Source organism: Molossus molossus, unplaced genomic scaffold (genome assembly GCF_014108415.1).
Source record: "Molossus molossus isolate mMolMol1 unplaced genomic scaffold, mMolMol1.p scaffold_m16_p_3, whole genome shotgun sequence".
Lineage (NCBI taxonomy): Eukaryota > Metazoa > Chordata > Mammalia > Chiroptera > Molossidae > Molossus > Molossus molossus.
In genome coordinates, this window is record NW_023425366.1 from 119,792,236 (window position 1) to 119,816,089 (window position 23,854).

At 47.1% G+C, this 23,854-nt stretch overlaps 1 protein-coding gene across 2 annotated transcripts in view; it reads left to right on the forward strand.

Annotated features, from left to right (window-relative positions):
* The window catches only part of LOC118641821 (ATP-binding cassette sub-family A member 3), a 51,526-nt gene that overhangs the window by 17,403 nt on the left and 10,269 nt on the right, over positions 1–23,854 (forward strand). For both annotated transcript variants that reach the window (XM_036279402.1, XM_036279403.1), the window contains 14 exons: positions 2,249–2,365; positions 2,891–3,011; positions 5,641–5,814; positions 9,051–9,232; positions 11,059–11,202; positions 11,759–11,888; positions 12,064–12,218; positions 12,509–12,664; positions 12,952–13,162; positions 14,078–14,228; positions 16,584–16,682; positions 18,045–18,231; positions 19,039–19,342; positions 20,877–21,150. In XM_036279402.1, coding sequence (XP_036135295.1) covers positions 2,249–2,365; positions 2,891–3,011; positions 5,641–5,814; positions 9,051–9,232; positions 11,059–11,202; positions 11,759–11,888; positions 12,064–12,218; positions 12,509–12,664; positions 12,952–13,162; positions 14,078–14,228; positions 16,584–16,682; positions 18,045–18,231; positions 19,039–19,342; positions 20,877–21,150 — 2,405 coding nt within the window. The remainder of the gene's footprint in view (positions 1–2,248; positions 2,366–2,890; positions 3,012–5,640; positions 5,815–9,050; positions 9,233–11,058; positions 11,203–11,758; positions 11,889–12,063; positions 12,219–12,508; positions 12,665–12,951; positions 13,163–14,077; positions 14,229–16,583; positions 16,683–18,044; positions 18,232–19,038; positions 19,343–20,876; positions 21,151–23,854) is intronic.

The window sequence follows — 23,854 nt, forward strand, 5'->3', positions numbered from 1 at the left end:
GTCCTGGGCCCTGTCGTCAGGAGCCACAGAGCAGTTTGGAGTGAGGCAGGTTCCCATGGTGGCTCTAGCCTATTTGGGGGCTTCTTTGAAACCTGCCCTGGTATATCCAGATCTTTAAAACCATAAGAAAGCACCATATTTTGTGAACATGGCTCTGGCGCTGCCTTGTCCAACACGGAGCCACAAGCCCTTGGACTTCCAGCACTTGTAGTGTATCTGGTCTGAACTGAGTCATGTGAAGAGTGTAAAACATAAACAGGATTTTTGAAGCCTTAGTATGGAAAAAAGAACGTAAACTGTTTCATTAGTACTTTCTATATTGGTTATATGTTGAAAAGACAATATTTTGGACACATTGGGTTAAGTAAAATACATTGTTGAAATTAATTTTACTTGTTTCTTTTAACTTTTTCTTTGTGGCTACTATACATTTCTGAATTACATATGTGGTCCGCGAAGTTTCTGTTGAACTGAGCCGCTCTAGAGATTAGTTCAACAGTGAGCCAAAATGTTTAAATATATGGCTGAGCAGAAAGCTAGTTCACTTTGCATATAGATCAAGGGCAACTGTGGTTCTAGACTGTCAAGTACAACATGATGGGAAATTCAGTATATGAAGTGTTACTCTAAAAGAATATCATGGACTTAACTGAGTGCACCTGAATGAATGGTGTCACCTCTAAACCCATACCAATGACATTGCCAAAAGTATCCAAAATTTATTTAAAGTTTCTCTTTTGGCAATACCTGAAGTGCCAGTGATTTGACATTTAGAGTGTTCTCAGAGACACCAACTCTGCGATTGTTGGGGCTGGGAGAACCGATGAGGTGGGTATTGTGTGCTTGAGCGCCTTAAATAACTTTGATAAAAAGGCATAATGTTTAGTTTCAATAGTTATCAGTGGACATTGAAATGGCTCAGAAAGTAATGTTTGTACACATGCACACCTACAGATAAAACCAGCATGGCAGAATGTTAAATGGTTATTGAATCTAAGTGGTGGGTACATGAGTGACCTTTGTACCAATCATCCCATTTTTCTGAGGGTGCGAAACTGGGCATAAGAAGAAGGTGGAAAATCAAAAGCCTGGCTTGGTGCCTGGCTTATAAGAGACAATCAGTGCTGGTCCCCTCCTCCAGACTAGTGCTACCCAATGGGACATTCCATGATGCTGGATGGACATGTCCTGTGTCTGCTGTCCAGTACTGTCAGCACTGAGCACTTGTGCCTAGCACAGCTGAAGGGCTGAATTTTTAATTTTAATTGAAAGAGCCTCATGTGGCCACTGACCACTCCATTGAACATCGCAGCCTTATGTGTCCTGGGACTCCCTGGTAAGTTTGGTCAATGGAGTAGCTGGATTTCCTCACCACACCTTCTGACAGCCTAATTGGAACCCTGGAGGAAGGCCATTTCCAAGCATCACTATGCTCCTGCCCTTCCTGTAGGGGCCCTTGCCCCTCACAACAATAGTCTGGACCCCTCATTTCAGAATAGCAGGAGGGAAGGCAGTGCTCTGGCGGGTAAAGAATTCCCACAGTCACCTTTGGTCCTGGAACAGCCCTGGGGATTTGCAGCACGGGAATTAGTGTAGTTGGCACTAGACAGTGGAGGGGCTGGGCTCCACTATCCTGACTCAAAACCCCAGCACCAGCTGCCACACAGCTGCTTGAGGGGCAGTCAGGGGTACCCAGAGAAGACTGGGAAGCACAGGCCAGGAGTTTGGGATTGCTCCACGGAATGAAGGACTGCTGAGGGAGTTCATTAGCTTGGCACAATGCTTGCCCACCTCAGGCCCTGACTGAAGCACAAGGTTAAGGGGAGGGGGGGTGTAATTACTGACTGACAGCAAGGGAGCTCACTCAGGTGAGGGGAAAGATGGCTAATAGTGGCTTGGAAACAGAGGATGGGAAAGGTAGGAAGAGCGCCAAAGTCCTCATGCCCCAAAGTCAGCTTGTCCTCATGCTGACAAGACGGTGGGACCTATGTCTTCTGCCTCTGGCCAGTGTGTTTCACTGTCCCAGCCCCTGGTCTATGGCCCAGGTGTCCCATGTCCTCTTTTGGCCGATGTCCAACACCACACATCTGCAGTCACAATCACACACACAGAGGCTCTGAGGAAAGTCAATGTGAGGAAGGCACCAGGGCCTGGCGTGTGGCAGGCAGTGGGACATCGCCCCAAGCAGGGATGCCAGGCAGGGGGTGTGTCAGGGCATGTGTCAGAGCATATGTCGTTCTTCCCCCAGGAGTACATGCGCATGATGGGGCTCAGCAGCTGGCTGCACTGGACTGCATGGTTCCTGCTCTTCTTCCTCTTCCTCCTTATCGCAGTCTCCTTCATGACCCTGCTCTTCTGTGTCAAGGTAAATGTGGCTTCAAGAAGGAGTTTGGCCTGGCCGACGTGGCTTGGTGGTTGAGCAACAGCCTATGCACCAAGAAGTCACTGGTTTGATTCCCATTCAGAGCACATGCCCAGGCTCAATCCCCAGAACGGGGTGTGCAGGAGGCAACCAATCGTTGTTTCTCTCTCATCGATGTTTCTATCTCTCCTTCTCCCAAAATCAATTTTTTAAAAATGCATATTTTTTTAAATCCTTTAAAAAAAAAGGGGGGGAGTCTGATATCAAGAGCATGGTATTCAAATTGATGGGACAGCCAGAGGCAGCCGTAGTACCTCCACAGAGACCCCAAGATTCCATGTTTGCAGATTTCAGGGGAGTCTGCCTGGGCTTAGTAGAGAGGAGCAGTGGTTTCTCAGTCATACACTAAGTGTAGCCCCTTCACCAATCCCCTTCCTTCCCGTCTCATTTGTGGCTGGAACATGTATTGTCTCTACCTTTCCTGTTCTAATGTGTGCATGCTGACCTCTGGGGTGGCACCCCGTGCAGGTGAAGAAGGACGTGGCAGTGCTCGCACACAGCGACCCCTCACTGGTGCTGGTCTTCCTGGCCTGCTTTGCCATCTCCTCCATCTCCTTCAGCTTCATGGTCAGCACCTTCTTCAGCAAAGGTGAGTCTTCCTGACCCCTGGGAACAGAGGACTGTGGGGTGATAAAACCCCAGAAAACCTGGCAGTTTTGTTTGGGGATAAATAGAAATAACCCACAGACTGAAGTGTTTTTGTACTCTGTATCTTCCTTGGACTCAATTTTTTGAGTGTTGAAGTACATCCCTGAATAATTCTTTTTTAAAAAATTATAATTGATATATAGTAAGTATATTTGTTTCAGGTGTACAACATAGTGATTCAACATTTATGTACCATACAAAGTGATCACTACAATAGGCCTAGTAATTATCTAACACCATACATAGTTATACAGTAATGATGTTATTGACTGTGGTCCTATGCTGTAAATTATGTCCTCATGACTTATTTTATAATGGGAAGTTTGTATTTCTTAATCTCCTTCCCCTTTTCCACCCTTCCCCACACCGCTCTCTCCTCTGGCAGCCATCAATTTATTCTATGTATCTCTGAGTTTATATCTGTTCTGTTTTATTTGTTTGTTTTGTTTTTTAAATTCCATGTATAAGTGAGAGCATATGATATTTGTCTTTCTCTGTCCAACTTATTTCACATAACATAATACTCTATAGGTTTGCAGATGGCAAGATTTCATTTTTTTATAGCTAAGTCCCATTGTATATATGTACCACATCTTTATCCATTCATCTATTGATGGACACTTAGATTGCCTACATATCTTCGCTGCAATGAACATACGGGTGCATATAACTTTTCCAATAATTGTTTTTGTTTTCTTCAGATAAACACCTAGGAATGTAATTGCTAAGTCATGTAGTAGTTCTATTTTTATTTTTTGAAGATTCTCCGTACTGTTCTCCACATCCTCACCAACATGTTTTTGTTGTCTTTTTAATGATAGCCATTCTGAGAGGTGTGAGGTGGTATTTCATTGTGGTTTTGATTTGCATTCCCCTGATGATCAGTGATGTTGAGCATCTTTTCATGTGTCTGTTGGCCACTTGTATGACATCTTTGGAGAAATGTCTACTTAGGTCCTCTGTTGTATAATAAAATGTGTCGACATTTTTTTTTCATCCTCACTGGAGGACATTTTTTCCATTTTTTGTTCAGATAGAGTGAGAGGGAGAGAGAGGAAGAGAGAGAGACAGAGAGAGAGAGAGAGAGACATCGATGTGAAAGGGACACATTGAGTGGCTGCCACCTGCACAACCCAACCAGGCAGGGCCGGGGACAAACTGCAACTGAGGTACATGCCCTTAGTGGGAACTGAACCCGGGTCTTCTGGACTGCAGGCCGACACTCTAACCGCTGAGCCAAACCATGCAGAGCAAAATATGTCAAAATTTATATCTGCATAACTCAATAAGCAATATTTTCCAAGTGATCATTGCATCATCTTATAATATCTTACAAGATTAATCCATTCAAAGTGCAAGTTAGACCAATGGATTTTAGTGAAACAGTATGAAAAGTTAGTTAGTTTCATTCCACATGGCACCTAACCTTTAAGAAACTACCACTTGTTAAATGGTGTAGTATCAAAAAAAAAGAATATCCACAAACATCTGAAAGGCTATTAAATACTCCTCCTTTTTCCAACTACTTATCTCTGTGAAGCTGATTTCATGCACTTCACCCAAAACAATGTAACACAACAGAGTGAATGCAGAAGCAGATATGACAACTCAGCTGTAATCTAAGTCAGATATGTAGAGGTTTGCAAAAATGTAATACAATGCACTTGTCTCACTAAATTATGGGAAATGGAGTTGCTTTTTATAAAAGTATTTATGTTAACTTGTAATGGGTTTATTTTTATTCTTAAATATCTTTAAAATGTTTTAGTGTTATTTTCTAATGCAGTCAACATTGATGTGTGTGTGTGTGTGTGTGTGTGTGTGTGTGTGTATGTAACCCATATAAACAAAAGTTCTCTGATGTCCTTAATAATTTTTAAGGGAGTAAAGGAGTCTTACGACCAAAGAATTTGAGGGCTGCCAGTATGGAGTAGAGCCATGCTGTTTTCCCCATACCTCCATAGCCCAGTCCTCACCTCTCTCAAATCTTTCCCATGTGTCACTTTCTTGTTAAAGCCTTCCTTGGCCACCAGGTCACAGGCACAGCCCCTGGCCCAGGGAATGTCTTGTCCTCATTCTTTGCCTTATTGCTCATTCATTCACTATCTGTGTCCCCATGGGATTATAAACTTGAGTGGGGTGGGGCTTTGTCTATCATGTTTGCAGCCGTCTCTGGTGCCTGAAGCAAGGCCTGGCACAGAGTAGGCACTCAGCGAATATCTGTGCAGGGAATAAGAGGGGGAAGACCAGACAAGAAGCAAGTCTGAGGTGAGGGGCTCAGTATTAGTCATGTCAGATGTGCAGTGTCAAAGCAACTGGAGGTGAAGTCTGTAGGAGAGGGCTGGAAAAATCAATGTGTGGTCCCAGGAAGAGGAGGACACCCACTACCCTGGGCAGGGTCACATTCCCTAAGGCATAGGCACTCAGACTAGAGAAAAGACTGCAAGCCAAGCCTGGAGTTCCCCAGCACCCGGGCCTGTGTCCCAAGTCTCATATGCTTCCTTCTGACACATTCATGCAAATTATCATGCATGATTTTATCACACTTAACTTTCTCTCTCCATCTGTAGCCAACATGGCAGCAGCCATTGGGGGCTGCCTATACTTCTTTACATACATCCCCTACTTCTTCGTTGCTCCTCGATACAACTGGATGACTCTTAGCCAGAAGCTCTTCTCCTGTCTCCTGTCCAATGTCGCCATGGCAATGGGAGCCCAGCTCATAGGAAAATTTGAAGCAAAAGGTGAGTATTTTCATTTTCACAAGCTGCCCTTCCTGATTCAGTTACACCCAGAGAGAGTCTAAGCAGAGGCACCTCCAGCTCCGGTAATAGACACATCAGGACAACTAAGCGAGTGATGCGTTTGGAAGACAGGTCCTTGGCATCCACCACTTGGCTAGTGTAGTCTGAGCTTTGAGTTCCCGCGAAGCTCTGCCTGGAACCAGCTGTTACTGAAGGAAAACATTGGATGTGAGCATCTGCACCTATCAATGTGGGGTTCTACTCAGTTACCTCTGGGTCTCTGCCTGCATCAGGAAGCATTCAGAATTATTACACTCCAGGTCTCAAAGTTCATGTTTTTATTTAAATAATTATTTATTTTTCTATTACAGTTGATGTACAATATTATACTAATTTCAGGTGTACCACCCAGTGATTAGACATTTAATATAACTTATGAAGTGATCACTCCAATAAGTCTAGTACCCATCTAGCACCATGCATAGTTATTACAATATTATTGGTTATGCTGTACTTTATATCCCCATGACTATTCTATAACTACCAGTCTTTACTTCTTTATTTTTTTTTTTATTCTCACCTGAGGACATTTTTGTATTTATCTTCAGATAGAGCAGGAGGGAGAGAGGGAGGAAGAGAGAGAGAGAAACATTGACGTGAGAGAGACACATAGAGTGGTCGCCACCCACACAACTCCAACCGGGGCCGGGCACAAACTGCAACCAAGGCATGTGCCCCTAGCAGGAACCAAACCCAGGACTCTCTGGTTCTCAGGCCGACGCTCTAACCACTGAGCAAAACTGTCCAGGGCTAGTTTGTACTTCTTAATCCCTTTACCCTTTGCACCTTCCCCCCAAAGCCCCCTTCCATCTGGCAACCATCAAAATGTTTTCTATATCTGAGTCTGTTTCTGTTCTGCTCGTTCATTTACCTGGTTTTTTAGATTCCACATTTAAGTGAAATCACATGGCATCTGTCTTTCTCTGTCAAAGTCCTTGGGTTTTGATCTACTCCTAGCTCTCCATAAAGTGGTACAATTAACATCTCCCCCCTTCCTGGTCCCCTGAAATTGGCAATGATTGGCGGTGAGGATGAGGAAGCCCAAGAGAAAAACAAGAGACAGACCAAAACACTGTTTTCTTGATTTTTATGAAATTTCCTGATTTCTAAAATATGGGGATCAAATAAAACCCTTCTTTGGGCTGACTTTGGCCTTGTGGGCTCCCACTTTGCAAACCTGCAGTAGCAGCTCTGATTTCAATTGATGGAGTTAGGCCTTCTCCTCTAAAGTGATTGAAAAAGCCCTGGCCGGTTTGGCTCAGCGGTTAGAGTGTTGGCCCGCAGACCAAAGAGTCTTGGGATTGATTCTGATCAAGGGCACTCAATTGCAGTTCAACCCCTGGCCCTGGTCTGGGTTGTGTGGGAGGCAGCCAATCCATTTTTCTCTCTCTCTCTCACTCTCTCTCCTCCTCTCTCGCCCTCCCTCCCTCCCACTCTGTCTGAACATGAATGAAAAAAATATCCTCGGATGAGGATTTAAAAAAAGAAAAAGTGATTAAAGGGCCCTGGCCATTTTGGCTCAGCAGTTAAGAGTGTCGGCCTAAAGACCAAAGGGTCACAGGTTTGATTCCCAGTCAAGGGCATGTACCTGAGTTGCAAGTTTGATCCCTTGGTGGTCAGGTAGAACAGGGGGCAACCCTCCCTCCCTTCCACTCTACCTACATCAATGGGAAAATGTCCTAAAATAAAAATAAAATAATAAAGTGATAAAAGGGTACCTAGTGTAACCTTTAACCCCTCACCTGCTGGGAGGTCTCAGGAGTTATAGAGCTCACCTCTTAGGAGAAGCCCCATTCATTCCCAGATCCCTTAAACCCCTCTCACAGAAGGGCCATGGAGAGGTAGATGGCCCCCTTTTTTTTTTTTTTTTGCTCTGGTTCCAAGAGGAGATTCGAGGGGTACAGGTGAGTTTCTTTGAGGCTGGTGTTGTGCTGGTATCGTATCCCTGGAGCTTCTGCCTGTTGTTCTGGCTTCACTAGCGGGGGGTAAAATGCAATCTCCCTTCTACATCACTGACCTGTGTGCCTTTTAAGACTATTTTGGCCCTGCCGCACCCAAATGTTCTCTTTTTCAGGCCGAATGCTCTTGTTTCTTCCAACCATGCAGTTCTTAGCTGTAGCTTCTGGTTAGAGGGAGGAGGGTCTATGGAAGGAGGCAGGTAGATAGTCACAGGGACCTTCAAGCTTTCTCTTTTCTTTTTTAGTGTGGCTTTATCTTTGCTTAGGGTTGTTTCTTCAATTGGCGATGTCTTCTGACACTGTAGTTTTAAATATATGTATTTCCATGTGTAATAGTGTGAGGTACAATGTAGACTTTTAATGCACAGTCCCTTTTATTGATTCTTTAGAGAGAGAGGAAGGAGGAGAGAGAGAAACATCAATGTAAGAGAGAAACAAATCAGCTGCCTCCTGCATGCCCCCTACTGGGGATCAAGACTGCAACCCGGGCATGTGCCCTGACAGGAACTTGAACTAGGACCTCTGTCCATGGGATGATGCTCAATCCACTCAGCCACACCGGCTGGGCTCAAATACTTTTTGAAAAGTCACTTACAAAAAATAATCTAACTGTATGACCTCTCATTTTTCAAAGTTATGTACTGAATTTTCTTAAAATAGACAAATTTGTAGTTATTTGAAAGTGAACATTGACCAAGGCCAGAGAGGAGCCATTTTCATCAGTTTCTCGAGCCAACAGAAGGCATCTGGCTACACAGAATCCCCAAGAATCATTTGAACTGTGCTGTTGCAAAACAGAGAAGACAAAACACTATGAGCACCACTAAATAGAGCTTCTATGTGTCTAAAGAATTTTTTCCATTTTTAAAAAGATTTATATGAAATGCATAATGTTCCAGTGTTGAGCTTACCCCAAATCACATGTATGTATGTATATGTATGTGTGTATGTGTTCATGTATATGTATATTGTATATATGGATATTTGTATGTATATGTGTGTGTGTGATAAATCAAACACAAGCCTATCTAGTCAGTTAATGAGCTTTTGCTGGTTCTATAATATCAATTTAGCAACTCACTCTTATCTTCAAGACCTGAAGAGAGTCATCAGATTTGCTATAAAAGCAGGAAGGGAGAAGTCATGCTGACTTTGCTGTTGGCAGGGAGAGGGGAGCTGCAGGTCTGTTTCAGGCCCATTTCCTGGTGTGTATTCCAGGCACTGGCATCCAGTGGCGAGAGCTCCTGAGTCCCGTCAACGTGGATGACGACTTCTCCTTTGGGCAAGTGCTGGGCATGCTGCTGTTGGACTCCGTCCTTTATGGCCTGGTGACCTGGTACGTGGAGGCCATCCTCCCGGGGCAGTTCGGTGTGCCCCAGCCCTGGTACTTCTTCATCATGGTGAGTCCTGATGCCGTTGCTCCTCACGCTGGCCACCTGTTGGGGGGAGGGTGCAGGTTTCCCCAGCATGTCCTCCAGGACCGCTCCAGTCCCTGACATTTGATGCCTAGTTGGGTCAGGATATAGGACCTTAGCCTCTGCTCAGTTGGTGAGCTGTATATCATAAGGACCCTGAGACTACCCCACTACCTCCTGAGATGATCCCTACACTCCAGGGTCAGAAAAGGAGCTCGAGCTGGCCCTCTACCCACAGCAGCAGCATACCCTCGCCCTCAGTCTCTCTTTCTTGCCACTTGTTGGGTTTTCTGTGCACAAAATAATGTGGCTTCTTGTAAAAATGATCACACTGCTGGAATATACAGCACAGTCCCACTACTCAGAGATAATCACTGCTGACGTTTTAATGTGTAGTTCTTCCAATTTTTTTCTATACATAGACTGTCCTCTAGTTTGCATGGATGTATATATACATTTGTTTTTTAAAAAAAGGGATTGTATTATCAAAATGCTTCAAACTGTTTTTTTTTAAACTTATGAGTACACCTTAGATATCTTAAGTACATATATACATGGGTCTATTCATAAATATACTTTTATATTTTTATCTATACATATTTGTAAATTTTGTTTTATTTATAAATATATCCATATTTAAATATATGCATATTTATGAATCAACTTTATTTATTAATGACTGCACAGTGTTTCGTGGATGCCCCACCATGTATTTAGCTAGTTCCCTATTGATAGTTAGGTACCACTTCAGCGTTCATTCTTTGATTCAACAACTATTTATCAAATGTCCACTACATATTTGATCAAATCTAAAATGCCACTGATTCTTAGAGATACCATTACTTTATTACTAAGAAAGAAAAATATATTTAATATTTTAATATTGTGGCATTCCATGATTTCTAAGACACACTCTGATTTCAAAGTCACTTAAAATGTGCGAAATGCGTAGCTTAAAAACCAGTGGGTTATGGTGTGCAGAACTATTCCAGGCACTGGAAATACACTGGGAACATAGCTGTGGGTTAAACAGATTCTCCCCTCAAAGGCTTACCTTTACTGAGAGTTCTTCCAGGCCCTGTTCTCCCCTTACCTGTGGCCCTGCCCATGGCCCTGTGTTACCTATGCCAACAGGCCTCCCTCGAGGGTGGGGTGTGTGTACAGTTTGTAGTTATAGTCTTACCCCTCACACAGCCTGTCCCTGTGATGGCCAGACAGAGGGTGGAGGATCATCATCCTCTAGACAAGGCAGGGGGTTGTCCTTTTCTAGACAAAGGGTAAAGAGTCGTCCTCTAGACAGGGTGGGACAAGGCTTCCTCATAGCAGAGGGAGGCCTGGCCCTTGGACTCCTCCTGCATAGTTCAGGAGCTTCCACGTAGGTGAATAAAGGTGCAGCTGGTGGTGTGGAAACACATCCACCTTCATTTTCTGCCCTGATGTCACTTTGGACTAGAACAATCAATAACCTGTCTGTATTAAATGTCATTGTTTGCTTTTCTTCCATGTCACATCTGAGTTGAGTATGATATGACAATAAGCCTGTGAGTTGCTGTCATGCTATATGGCAAATTAGGAAGCTGAGGCTGAGTGCTTCCCTAGGAGTAGGGAGTGAGATGTGAGGGGCTATGCTGGATCCTGACCCAGCCCTGGGGCTCTAAACAGTGTCTCCTCTGCAGCACTTTGTGGGAGGGAACACCGAGGGCTGGCTGCTGCGTGTATTGAACATGTTGGTTAGTTGTTGCTCTGTTAGTCACAATCACAATGACCTGACATGAATCAGCCATCTGAGACCTATCTGATTTCCAATCTAGCCCTCGTATTGGTGTGGGCATCCAAGAACGGTTTTAGGGAAAGAGGAAGAAGACCAGGACCCCGAGAAAGCCCTCAGGACAGAGTACTTTGAAGCTGAGCCAGAGAGCCTGGTGGCCGGGATCAAGATCAAGCACATATCCAAGGTGTCACACCCTGTGGGGACAGGCAGGGAAGGGGGACTTTGGAGTCACAGATGGTAAAACCTGTTTCCTTGCCCATGGCTCTCTCCAAGCTGGTAACTGTTCTCTGGACCTTGTTGCCTCCTGGATCCTCAGGGCTGCTCTCTGACCAGCTCTCCCAGGCACTGACCACCACTCAAACTCTGTCCCCAGGGCCCAGTGTGGAGACTCAGGGTTGAGTCAATAACTCATGCCACTGCTCAGCCTTAACCTCTCAGCAGCTTTGCATTAGACGCTTGCTGTGCTGGCTGCACAGTGATGCCTCGGCCTCACAGACCTTTGACACCAGGGATATTGGGGACCTGTTGGGGGTGGGGGAGGCAGAGAACAGTGGGAGGCAGCATGGCCACCAATCAACACTCTGTCCAAAACTTCCCACCCCTCTGCCTGCTGATTGGTGACACTGGGAGGGGTCCCCTCTGAGACCCTTGGTGTTTATTCAAAAAGGGAGTGGGAGGGACCCATGGAGTAAGTTCCTGAGGGCCCCTAAAGTTCAGGGTGGCCTCTGCCTTTCCTGCAGGTGTTCAAAGTGGGGAACAAGAGCAAGGCAGCCGTCAGAGACCTGAACCTGAACCTGTATGAAGGGCAGATTACTGTCCTACTTGGCCACAATGGTGCAGGAAAGACCACTACCCTCTCAATGCTCACAGGTGAGGGGCCACATGGCCACCATGGCAGGAGTTGGGTGACCAGCAAACCCACTTACAGGCAGGTCCTTGGGTAAATCGAGGCGAAACTGCATGGACATGGCGAGGCCATTACACCTCACGCTAACTGGAGGAAGTTCAGCTGAACCTAAGCCTTTGCTTTTCTCTTTGGCCGTAGGTCTTTTTCCCCCAACCAGTGGGCGGGCATACATCAATGGGTATGAAATTTCACAAGACATGGTTCAGATCCGGAGGAGCCTGGGCCTGTGCCCACAGCACGATGTCCTGTTTGACAACCTGACAGTTGCAGAACACCTGTATTTCTATGCTCAGGTGAGTTGGCAGGGGGTGGGATTCAGTGTTTGTTCCTTAGCCTGTGTGGTTGGGTTCCCTAGGCAGCCAGCTGAGCCCTTAGCCACCCCCCAATACCCCCGCCGCCACACACCCCGGCAAACCAAAACCTGCTCCTAGTAGCCCTCCTGTACTTGGAGTAAGGGAGGTGGGAGAGAAGTCAGGACTAGGAGGCCAGAACATGAAAGGATGAGACAATGCCAGGGCTAAGTGTTTCACTGGATGGCCCCGTCATAAGCCCCTGCTGATCTCTCTGTCCCCTGCTATTTCAGCTGAAAGGCTTGTCCTGCCAGAAGTGCCCTGAAGAAGTCAAACAGATGCTGCACATCCTTAGTCTGGAGGACAAGCGGGACTCCCGGTGCAAGTTCCTGAGCGGGGGGATGAAGCGCAAGCTGTCCATCGGCATCGCCCTCATAGCGGGCTCCAAGGTACGGGGCAGCGGGCCCAACCTCCTAAAGGACACAGGTTAGGGCCCCCCATATATGGTGGAAAAACACTTGGGGCAGTGCAGTCCAGACGCATTGCCCTCCAGCTCCCACTCAGCCTGAGCTACCTGCTGGTTCTGCAGCCATGGCTCAGGAACCTTGGCACTGGGTACCCTGGACAGGCAGTCTGGCGAGGGCAGTACTGCAGCATCTTTGTGGAACTTGAGCTGCACAGGGCAGACGGTACAGCCAGCCTAGGCCTGTTCACGGCCTGTTCCTCTGCCCTCCAGGTGCTGATGCTGGACGAGCCCACCTCAGGCATGGATGCCGTCTCCAGAAGGGCCATCTGGGACCTTCTTCAACAGCAGAAAAGTGGCCGCACTATCCTGCTGACCACCCATTTCATGGATGAGGCTGACCTGCTTGGGGACCGCATTGCCATCATGGCCAAGGGGGAGCTGCAGTGCTGTGGGTCCTCACTGTTCCTCAAACAGAAATATGGTGAGTGGCTGAGGTAGGAAGTGGGATGGGCACCCCGCCTCCACTCCATATGGGGTCAGTGTCACTGACCCAGTGTGCTGACGAAAGTGCTCACTGCTAACTTTCACAAAGGGCCCCTGAGATCAGGCAGGGAAAGGCCTTCCCTAGACTTCCTGTCTGCTATGGCTGGATGGAGACTCGAGGCCCAGGGAAGTGGATTGGATTAGAATAACAATCAGTCATGGCCAGTGGAATAGCAGATGAAAGCCAGGCCTGCCACCAGCAATAGCGCCCTTGGAGAGGCCAAGCACGTTTGCCAATGTCACAGCTCTCAAATCAGTAAATGGCCCACAACATGGTACAGGGCTGGTGGGTTGCATGTGGAATCAGGACCCTCTTTGCTATGTAGGCATGACTTTCTTTCTCGAAGGCAGCTCATGGTCCAGTATGCCAGGTCCTACCCATGTTCCGCCAGTGGGAAGGAGCAAAAACAGAAGACAAGATACCCCAGGAGTTGCATACCTTCCCCTGACCAGCACACAGCCTTGTAAAGTACGTGGTGACCCAGTGCAGTCATTATCAGGCTGGTGGAGACTGGACTGGGTTGCCTTCATCCTGGGGTTCTCAAGAAAGGAGAATAGGTCATGGAAACAGTATCTGCCACAGCCTCTGAGAATTGAAGTCTGAAGTGACTTGGCTTTCACCTCCTTATCATGTTCAGCACCCAAGTTTTCCAGCATCTCTTCCCAGCTAGGGAGCAGGTGGCAAGACCCTCAGGATAGCTCTGAGGAGCTCCAAGATGCATTCATTCTAGTTCAGCTGCCTCCTGCTCTCCAGCCCCTTTCCCATGAGCCTACAATGGTCATGAGTCCAAGGGCCCCAGCTAGGCCAGGAGACATGAGAGACAGCCTCACATAGGGCTCTGCTGTGTTCCAGGTGCAGGCTACCACATGACACTGGTGAAGGAGCCGCACTGCAACCCAGAGGGCATCTCCCGGCTGGTCCACCACCACGTCCCCAACGCTTCCCTAGAGAGCAGCGCCGGAGCAGAGTTGTCATTCATTCTTCCCAAAGAGAGCACTCACAGGTACAGATCTGAGAATGGGGCTCAGTCAGTGGGCCTCAAGGGCTCCATGCTTAGAGTTACCCACCCTGCACCTGTCAAGCCTGGCCAGTGGGCATCTCTCAGGTCCTGGACTTATGACAGTCAATGCATGGTGAAATCTGCTTGCTGGGTCTAGGATGCCAGGCCTCCCTGTGCAATGGAGCTGGGAGAAACATCACCTGTACCTGAGAAGCAAAAAGTGTCTTACTCATCAAAGGGGAGCTCAGTGCATTGGTCACACTAGATGAAGCATGCACAGTAACCTGTCCAGAGTTCTCTGTGGAATTGTGAATTTGTATGTCTTCTTGATCTTAGAATTTGAATCACAGATACATGCCTCATAAACATAACAGACAACCAGTGTGGAGAAGTAAAAAAAAAAAAAAAAAAAAAAAAAAAATTGAGCCCTGACTCTGTTTCTCAGTGGTTAGAGCATTGGCCCTCACACGGAAGGGTCTCAGGTTCGATTCCCAATCAAGGAAATGTACCTGGGTTGCCGGTTGGATAACCAGCCCTGGTCAGGATGTGTGTGGGAGGCAACCAATCGATGTGTCTCTCTCACATCAATGTTTCTCTTTCTCTCCTCCCCACTTCCACTCTGAAAATCAATGGAAAAAATGTCCTCAGATGAGGATTAAACAGCCCTGGCTGGTGTGGCTCAGCAGTTGGATCGTCGGCCTGCGGTCCAGAGAGACCCGAGTTCGGTTCCCACTAAGGGCATGTACCTCGGTTGCAGTTCATCCCTGACCCTGGTCAAGGTTATGCAGGAGGCAACCAGTCAATGTTTCTCTCTCTCTCCCCACCCCCTTCCCTCCCTCCCACTCTATCTGAAGATAAATGAAAAAAATGTCCTCAGGTGAGGATTAAAAAAAGAAAATTAGAAGGAAAATACATTTATAGTACTGTATGCATTTTTTTTTTAATTTTAGAGAGAGGAAGGGAGAGAGGGAGAAACATCAATGTGAGAGAGAAACATTGATTGGCTCCCGACACCTTTTGGTGTCACTCCAACCAACTGAGCCATACCAGCCAGGGCTATGTATTTTTTGAAAAAATTTGCATGTAAGTGGACCTGCGTAGTTCAAACTGTATTATTAATTAATATTGACCATTTCTGTTGCAACTTTTTTCAATTTATAGTTGCCTAATTTTGTGGTATTTTTTTTTCTTTTAGAGAGAGAGGAAGGGAGAGAGAGATAGAAACATCAATGAGAGAGAGAAATGTCAATCAGCTGCCTCCTGCATGCCCCCTAGTGGGGATCGAGCCTGCAACCCGGGCATGTGCCCTGACCAGGAATCCAACTGGGACCTCGCAGTGCCTGGGATGCAACACTCAGTCCCCTGAGCCACACCAGTGTGCTGTGGGATTTTTTTTCCATGCAGATACTTTACATTTATTTTTTATGGTTCTGTTTTGTTTTATTGATATTAGAGAGAGAGTTAGGGAGAGAGGGAAAGAGAGAGATAGAGAGAGAAACATCCATTGGTTGCCTCCTGTATGTACCCCAACCAGGGATCAAACCCACAACCTGGGCATGTACCTTGAATGGTGATCAAACCTGAAACCTCTTTCTTGGTGCACTGAATGACCCTCCAACCAATGGAGCCACACCAGAAAGGCAGATAGTTTACATTTATTGGGTTCACCTGAGGATATTTTTCTATTTATCGTCAGATAGAGTAGGAAGAAGGGAAAGAGAGAGAAACATGGATGTAAGAGAGACACATCAATTGGTTGCCTCCCACATGACCCTGGCTAGGACCGGGGACAAACTGCAACAGAGGTATGTGCCCTTGATTGAACCCAAGACTCACAGATCCTCAGGCCAACGCTCTAACCACTGAGCAAACCAGCCAGGGCTTTCTTGTGAAATCTTTTTAGAAATTTTTTTCGCTGCCTTGCAATCAAATGAATATTCACCAATTGCTTTTGGTTGGTTTTGTGATCTCCTGTAGGTGTATACTATCAAAGAATGCCTTTGTACTCACAGGATGTTACATGGGAAGTAAAAAAAGTCAGGGAAACCCTGGCCGGATAGTTCAGCTGGTTAGATCGTTGTCCAGATATGCCAACGTTGTGGGTTTGATTCGTAGTTAGAGCACATAGTGGAACAACAAATCAATGTCTCTCTCTCTCCCTCCCTCTCTCTCTTTCTCTCAAATCAATTGGAAAAAAAAAAAAGACAGGGAATAAAACCTGACCTATTTTTTTTGAAATGTCATTTCAAGGAGCTTACCTCCTTTGCCCCTCCCCCATACTACACAGAGGTGATTACTTAGGAATGAATTATCTGGAAAGTCACTGAGAAGGGACTCATCACTGGGGTCTTTTTTCAGGTTTGAGAGTCTTTTTACTAAACTGGAGAAGAAGCAGAAGGAGCTGGGCATTGCCAGCTTTGGGGCCTCTGTCACAACCATGGAGGAAGTCTTCTTACGGTCAGTAAATGTATTTCCATTCACCTAGGATGCAGCAATGTGGATGATTTTTTTTTTCTTTTATTGGATGATTTAAGTGTAATGATAAAGCAATCCCCTCAGTTATCATCTCTAACACTCATCTGAGGGTGAACATATGCCTGGGGTAGAAGCAGGGAAGTGGGCTAGCTGACAGAGCCCAAATTCGAATCATGACTCTGTTATTAAGATATGCACAAACCCAGTGAGGTTTCTGACATGTGCAGCTTTAGAAAGCAGAGAGCAGCCCTAGCCGGTTTGGCTCAGGGGTTAGAGCGTCAGCCTGCCGTCGAGAGAGACCCGGGTTCGGTTCCCGCTAAGGGCGTGTGCCTCGGTTGCAGTTTGTCCCCGACTCTGGTTGGGTCGTGCGGTGGCAGCCACTCGATGTGTCCCTTTCACTTCGATGTTTCTCTCTCTCTCTCTCTAGAAAGCAGAGAGCAGCTATGCTCCAATCACGTTGGGAGTGTGTGCACTTCCCCTAGGGTCCTTCCCAGGAACACCACAGCAGTTACAGGCTTGCCAAACTCCTCTCAGGTTTAGATAGTAGTTCAGAGCATACCTCCATCCATAAGATGTGAAATCTGTCGTTCAGACCCTCAGAAGTTCAGGGTGAGTTTGATATGACTGATGCATGTTCTAGACATTTGTTAATTAGGCAGACTTAGTGCTAAGAACTAGAAATGCAAAATTAGAATGTGAAGAAGGTGTTTTTCCTTGAGGACCCATAGCCTAGAGCAGGCAACAGAATAAGTGAATGTAAACACAGTGTAGCTATCGTGCCCCAAGCCTCCTTCTGTCTCCTTGGAAAGCCTTGGTTATAAATGCCAACATCCCCATGAGCAGGGTCCCTGCCTACTTGTCTTTCTCTCCTGGACTTTCCTTGGCTCCAGTAGCTGATGTTCTGGAGATATTTCTTTCTTTTTTTTATTTTTTATTCCTCACCCGAGGATATTTTTCCATTTATCTTCAGATAAAGTGGGAGAGAAAGAGAGAGAAAGAAACATTAACTTGCTGCCTCCCGCTCGACCCGGGCCAGGGCCGGGACGAACTGCAACCGGGGTAGGTGCACTTGGCCGGAATTGAACCCATGACTCATTGGTATGCGAGCCAGCACTCTACCGCTGAGCCATACTGGCCAGGGCTGGAGATATTTATTGATGAATGAATGAATGAATGAATGAATGAATGAATGAACGAACGAACCAGCCAATGAAGCTGATGGTTGTCTACTTTAGTGCCTCTGACAGGAGACCTCACCCCCATCGCCACTTCCCTTCTCTGTGGAACAATAGCTTCTTCCTCCCTGGAGAGCCTAGTTATGACCAAGCCTGTGTTTGGGTTCAGGGTTGGTAAGCTGGTAGACACCAGCATGGACATCCAGGCCATCCAGCTGCCTGCCCTGAAGTACCAGCACGAGAGGCGAGCAAGTGACTGGGCAGTGGACAGTAATCTGTGCGGGACGATGGACCCAACTGATGGCATCGGCGCCCTGATCGAGGAGGACTGCACCACCATCAAGCTCAACACAGGGGTGAGTGCTGTGGGCTGGAGCCAGGCAGCGCAGGAGGATTGAGAGACCCCTAGCCCCACAGTCCATGAGGGCAGATGTGGACTTGGGGAGGGTCAGAGTGCCAGGAAGAGGGAAGGTTACATCTCATGCTCCCATGGGTTGGCAGGGAAAAGAAGGAAAACTCGTAGCATTTTTATTGAGCAATTGTAATTTCTTAATGTTCTAATTTGACCACCAACGAATAAGAGCGAATCATTGCTTATAAAACTAATAGCGCTCCCTTCACCAAGATATTGGCATGTGCTGGCATTTGATAAGTTAGAGGCAGCACTGGTTCCATTTTATAGACAGGAAACAGGCTTGGGCAGGGTCACATGGCCAGATGTGGCAAACCTCGGGATTGGTCCCAGTGGCACTCCCCACACTTAAGAAGACAGTGAGGAGGTAAAGTTGGTGAATAGGGACAGCCAAGGGATGTTTTTTCATCAGTAAGCACAGCTGGAGTCCTCATACCAGGAGCAAGGAGAGGCAGAGACCTTAGCAGGAGAGCTGTGGGATCACAACCATACCCGTAATGTCCTGTGACAAGGAAATAGTGACTGCCCTGACTCCATGACTGTTGCAAGATCCCCTGATGCCCACATCGGGACCTGCATGGATGTATACACATGTGTCCTGCATATCATTGACTGAGCCCTGCAAGAAGTTCAGGGGCCCCAGGGCACAAATGTCAGCCAAAAATCCCAGGCTTACATGGGAATCATGCCTACTACTGTCAGATACTGGCTCCTGAGTGGCAGCTGTGTCACCTCGTCCCCTCTGCTGCAGCTCACCCTCTACTGCCAGCAGTTCTTGGCCATGTTCCTGAAGAAGGCCACATACAGCTGGCGGGAATGGAAGATGGTAGCAGCCCAGGTCCTGGTCCCTGTGATGTGCATTACCCTGGCCCTCCTGTCCATCAACTACTCTTCCGAGATCTTTGACGACCCCATCCTGAAGCTGACCTTGGGCGAGTACGGCAGAACCGTTGTGCCCTTCTCAGTTCCTGGGACCTCTCGGCTAGATCAGCAGCTATCTGAGCATTTGAAGGACATGCTGCAGGCTGAGGGCCAGGAGCCCCGTGAAGTGTTGGGTAAGAGGCATCCCTGGGGTTCCGGGCCTGAGCTGTGCTGTCAGAGCCTGGTTTTACAACCGCAGCACTGTAGAGACTTGGGGTGGTTGGCTCTTCACTGCCCTGTGCATTGTAGGACTTCTATTCCCCACCCCCACTCCATCATGACAACCAAAAATGCTTCCAGACAGTTGCCAGGTCTCCCCTGGAGAAGAAAATTGTTACACTGAGTCTGAAGAAGACACAAGGCAGCATGTCTAGGGCTAAACTTTGTATAAGAGGTCATTTCCTGAAGTTTTATATTTAGAACCATTCAAAGGAAATGTGAAACTTCGATGATCTTTATGTTGCCTTTTCTTTGTTTGCTAGGCTAGTCATAGTATGCATTAACGTGACACAGTGTTTTCTTTCTTTCTTTTTTTTTTATCCTCACCTGAGGACATTTTTTTTGCATTTATCTTCAGATAGAGGGGAAGGGAGAGAGGGAGGAAGAGAGAGAGAGAAACATCAATGTGAGAGAGACACATTGAGTGGTTGCCACCCACATGACCCCAACCGGGGCCAGGAACAAACTGCAACTGAGGTATGTGCCCTTAGCAAGAACCGAACCCGGGACTCTCTGGTCCGCAGGCTGACACTGTAACCACTGAGCCAAACCAGCCAGGGGGTGACACAGTGTTTTCTTCCATCATCCTAAAACCAAAGCTATGTCATGTCCCCGGTGGTGGCGGTTGGACACTACTCTGGGTTTACAGCCAGCATCTAGTTATAGGGACTATACTGGAAGATTTTCTCCTTTTACTGCTCCCCTCCCACTTCCTGGCTGGCTACTTTGAGATTCAGCATACTGAGTGGTCACAAAATCTTGGCAAGACTTAGGTTCTTCTTTAGCTGAACCTATGGGCAGCCTAGAATGGGCTGGCACTGTGATGGGCACTCGACTGGGCAGGAGCTCCTGCAGCCCAGAGTCCCCACTTGGCCCTGACAGTGACTGTGACCCTGACTAGCCCTATTGGAACAGTGGTGATTACCCCTCTTTGTCACCCCATGTGCCCCCCAGCCTGGCCCAAAGATTGTGGGGCTTTCATGGTACACAACAGCTCTGGGGGATTCAGGATGCTGCCATAGATGCCCCAGCCTGAGTCCATCCAAAAGGTTAAATTGCCTGCTCCTTCATCAAGTGTGGGCCTTTTGTTTCTGACCACCTCACTGCATGGTTTTATCACACTGTGCTTAAAGACATCTAAGTAATGACAACAGGTCTTGATGGAAGCCATTGTAAATATCAGTACTAGGATTCACTAATGTGTCCCTATCCCCTCGCTGACCCTTGCGTCCTGCAGTGTAGGTGTCATTGCTGTACCCATTTTACAGCTCAGTGAGAGGCAAGGCCAGAGCAGTGAGCCTGTGTGTAGGGTGGAACAGCCTATAGACAGTTTCTGTGTGTGTGGAAAGTTACGTGTTCTTCTCATGGTTCCTCCAAGCCTTCAGAGCTCCCAGAGTGTGGCCTGGGGGGCCACTCGTCCACACTGCTGACTCTGCCATTGCCCCCCAGGTGACCTGGAGGAGTTCCTGATTTTCAGAGCCTCGGTGGAAGGGGGAGGCTTTAACGAGCGGTGCCTGGTGGCAGCATCCTTCAGAGATGTCGGCGAGCGGACAGTTATCACCGCCCTATTCAACAACCAGGCATACCACTCCCCAGCCACTGCACTGGCCATTGTGGACAACCTCCTCTTCAAGCTGCTGTGCGGCCCTTGGGCCTCCATCACAGTCTCTAACTACCCCCAGCCCCGGAGCGCACTGCAGGCCGCCAAGGACCAATTCAGCGAGTATGTGCACTGCCCCGCCACCCCAGTCCCCAGACAGGACCCCGTGTCCCTCAGATCAGGCCCCTGCCTCTTCCCGTCAGGACCTTTCCTCAGAAGTGACCACCTCAGCACTGCTGGTGTCCACCAAGGGCCATCCAGGTGGATAAAGCATAGTTTGTGCCTGCAGGAAGCTTCCAGTTCTTGGCCAGGGAATCCTCACCCCATGTGTTTCTCAGCCCTCCATACTCACCCTTTCCTTGGATAGCAGATAGGCTGGTGAGACTCCACCCACATACACTGAAAATTTAGAGGGTCGCCATGCCCTCTTCCCAAATCTGCACCCAGCTCCTGCCAGCCACTATCCACAGGGAATCCCAGCCACAGTCACGCTCAGGGCAGTGCCTGGTTGTTATGTGTGAGTGAGGACAGCAGAATGCAGCAAGATCAAGTGTTCTTGCTTCGTGGTGGCCTGGAGTCAGGGAGCCTGGGAGGCATTTCTCTCGTTAGGCCTTATCATGCCATCTGTGTGTCAGACTCTCCCTCATCCCTGTCACAGAGCCATCCAAAACTCTGGGACCATCCAGGGGAAGCCAGATGATCAGTTAATTTCAGAACAGTCACTCCAGGGCAGCTTATTAATGTGCCCTGAACTTTATCGTGTCTTCTTCTCCCTCTGCTACTTCCCATTTCTACCCAAAAGAAGAGACACAGTGGCAGTCATTTGCTCTTCTTGGTATATCAGAAACAGACAAGCACAATGATAAATACTTGTGATGGAGCAGATGGCAGGGCTTTGAAATGATACACAAAGTGCTGGGGAAGGGAGAGACAGGTTTATTGGGGGGGGGGGGGGGGCTTCAAACCTGAAGCAGCTACAGGCAGGGGCTGTGCTGGTAGCTGCCTCCTTCTGGGCTCCCAAGAAGGTAGGAGACCCAGAGGTCAGCTGAGCAGGTTCAAGAATGAACCAGGCAGCAGGAGTTTTTGTTTTGTTTTAACAACTTAGGAGATATAATTCACCTATTATACAATATCCCCATTTGTAGTATACAATTGTATGATTGTTAGTATACTCACAGAGTCATAGAGCCATCATCACTTTTTTTTTATCCTCACCCGAGGACATTTTGCATTTATCTTCAGATGGAGGGGGAGAGGGAGGAACAGAGAGAGAGAAACATCGATGTGAGAGAGACACATCGAGTGGCTGCCACCCACACGACCCCAACTGGGGCCGGGGACAAACTGCAACCAAGGTACATGGAACCAAACCCGGGACTCTCTGGTCTGCGAGCCGACACTCTAACCGCTGAGCCAAACTGGCCAGGGCTGGAAGTTTGTACCTTTTGACCCTCTTCATCCATTTTGCCCATGCCCCACCTCTGGCAATCACCAGTCTATTCTCTATATCTATGAGTTTTGTTAATTTTGGATTTTTGTGGGTTTTTTTTTTCAGATTCCACATATAAGTGAGATCATATGGTATTTGTCTTTCTCTGCCTGACTTATTTCACTTAGCATAATCCTTCAGGGTCTATTCATGTTGTCATAAATGGCAGGATTTCTTTTTGTTATGGCTAAAATGTGTGTGTGTGTGTGTGTGTGTGTGTGTGTGTGATACGTTTCCTTTACCCATTCATCCACTGATGGACACTTAGATTGTTTTCATGTCTTGGCTATTGTAAAAATGCTGTTGTGAACATAAGGGTGCAGCTGTCTTTTTGAGTTAGTGTTTTTATTTCCTTCATGTAAATACCCTGAGGAATTGCTAGATTGTATGGTAATTCTATTTTTAATGTTTCAAGGAAACCCCACACTGTTTTCCATAGTGGCTGTACCAACTTACATTCCCATCAACAGTGCACAAGGGTTCCCTTTAATCCACATTCTCACCATAGTTATTTCTTATCTTTTTTATAATAAGCATTCAAACAGGTATGAGGTGGTATCTAATTGTGGCTTTGATTTCCATTTCCCTGGTTATTAGAGATGTTGAGCATATTTTCATGTACATGTTGGACCACAATATAATTTTATTAAACGTGACATCACCTCAAAAATATACTCTATGACCAGTGGCAGTCACTATCCATTCCTCCTCTCCATCTCCTAGCAGTCACTAGTCTACTTTCTGTCTCATGGATTTGCCTGTTTGGGATATTTCACGTAAATAGAATCATATAATATGTGTTTTTTTGTAACTGGCTTCTTTCACTTTCAAAGTTCATCTATGTTGTAGCGTGTGTCAGTACTGCATTCCTTTCTTGGGTCAATTAGTATCCAGTTGCCCCAGTACCATGTATTGAAATGGTCAAGAGGTGTTTAAGCAACAAAATAATGCCATTAAAGTCATTTTGTAGCCCTGGCCGGTTTGGCTCAGCGGTTGGAGTGTCAGCCTGCGGTACAGAGAGACCCAGGTTCAGTTCCCGCTAAGGGCGCGTACCTCAGTTGCAGTTTGTCCCCGGCCCTGGTTGGTCGTGCGGGTGGCAGCCACTCGATGCTGTTTCTTTTGCCCTTAGCGGGAACCGAACCCGGGTCTCTCCGGACCGCAGGCGGACGCTCTAACCGCTGAGCCAAACTGGCCAGGGCGATGCTGTTTCTTTCAAGTCAATGTTTCTCTCTCTCTCTTCCTCTCTCTCCCTCCCACTCTATCTGAACAAAAAATGTCCTCGGGTGAGGATAAAAAAAAAAGTCAGTTTGTAGAAGGTGTTTCTGGCAACCAAATGTA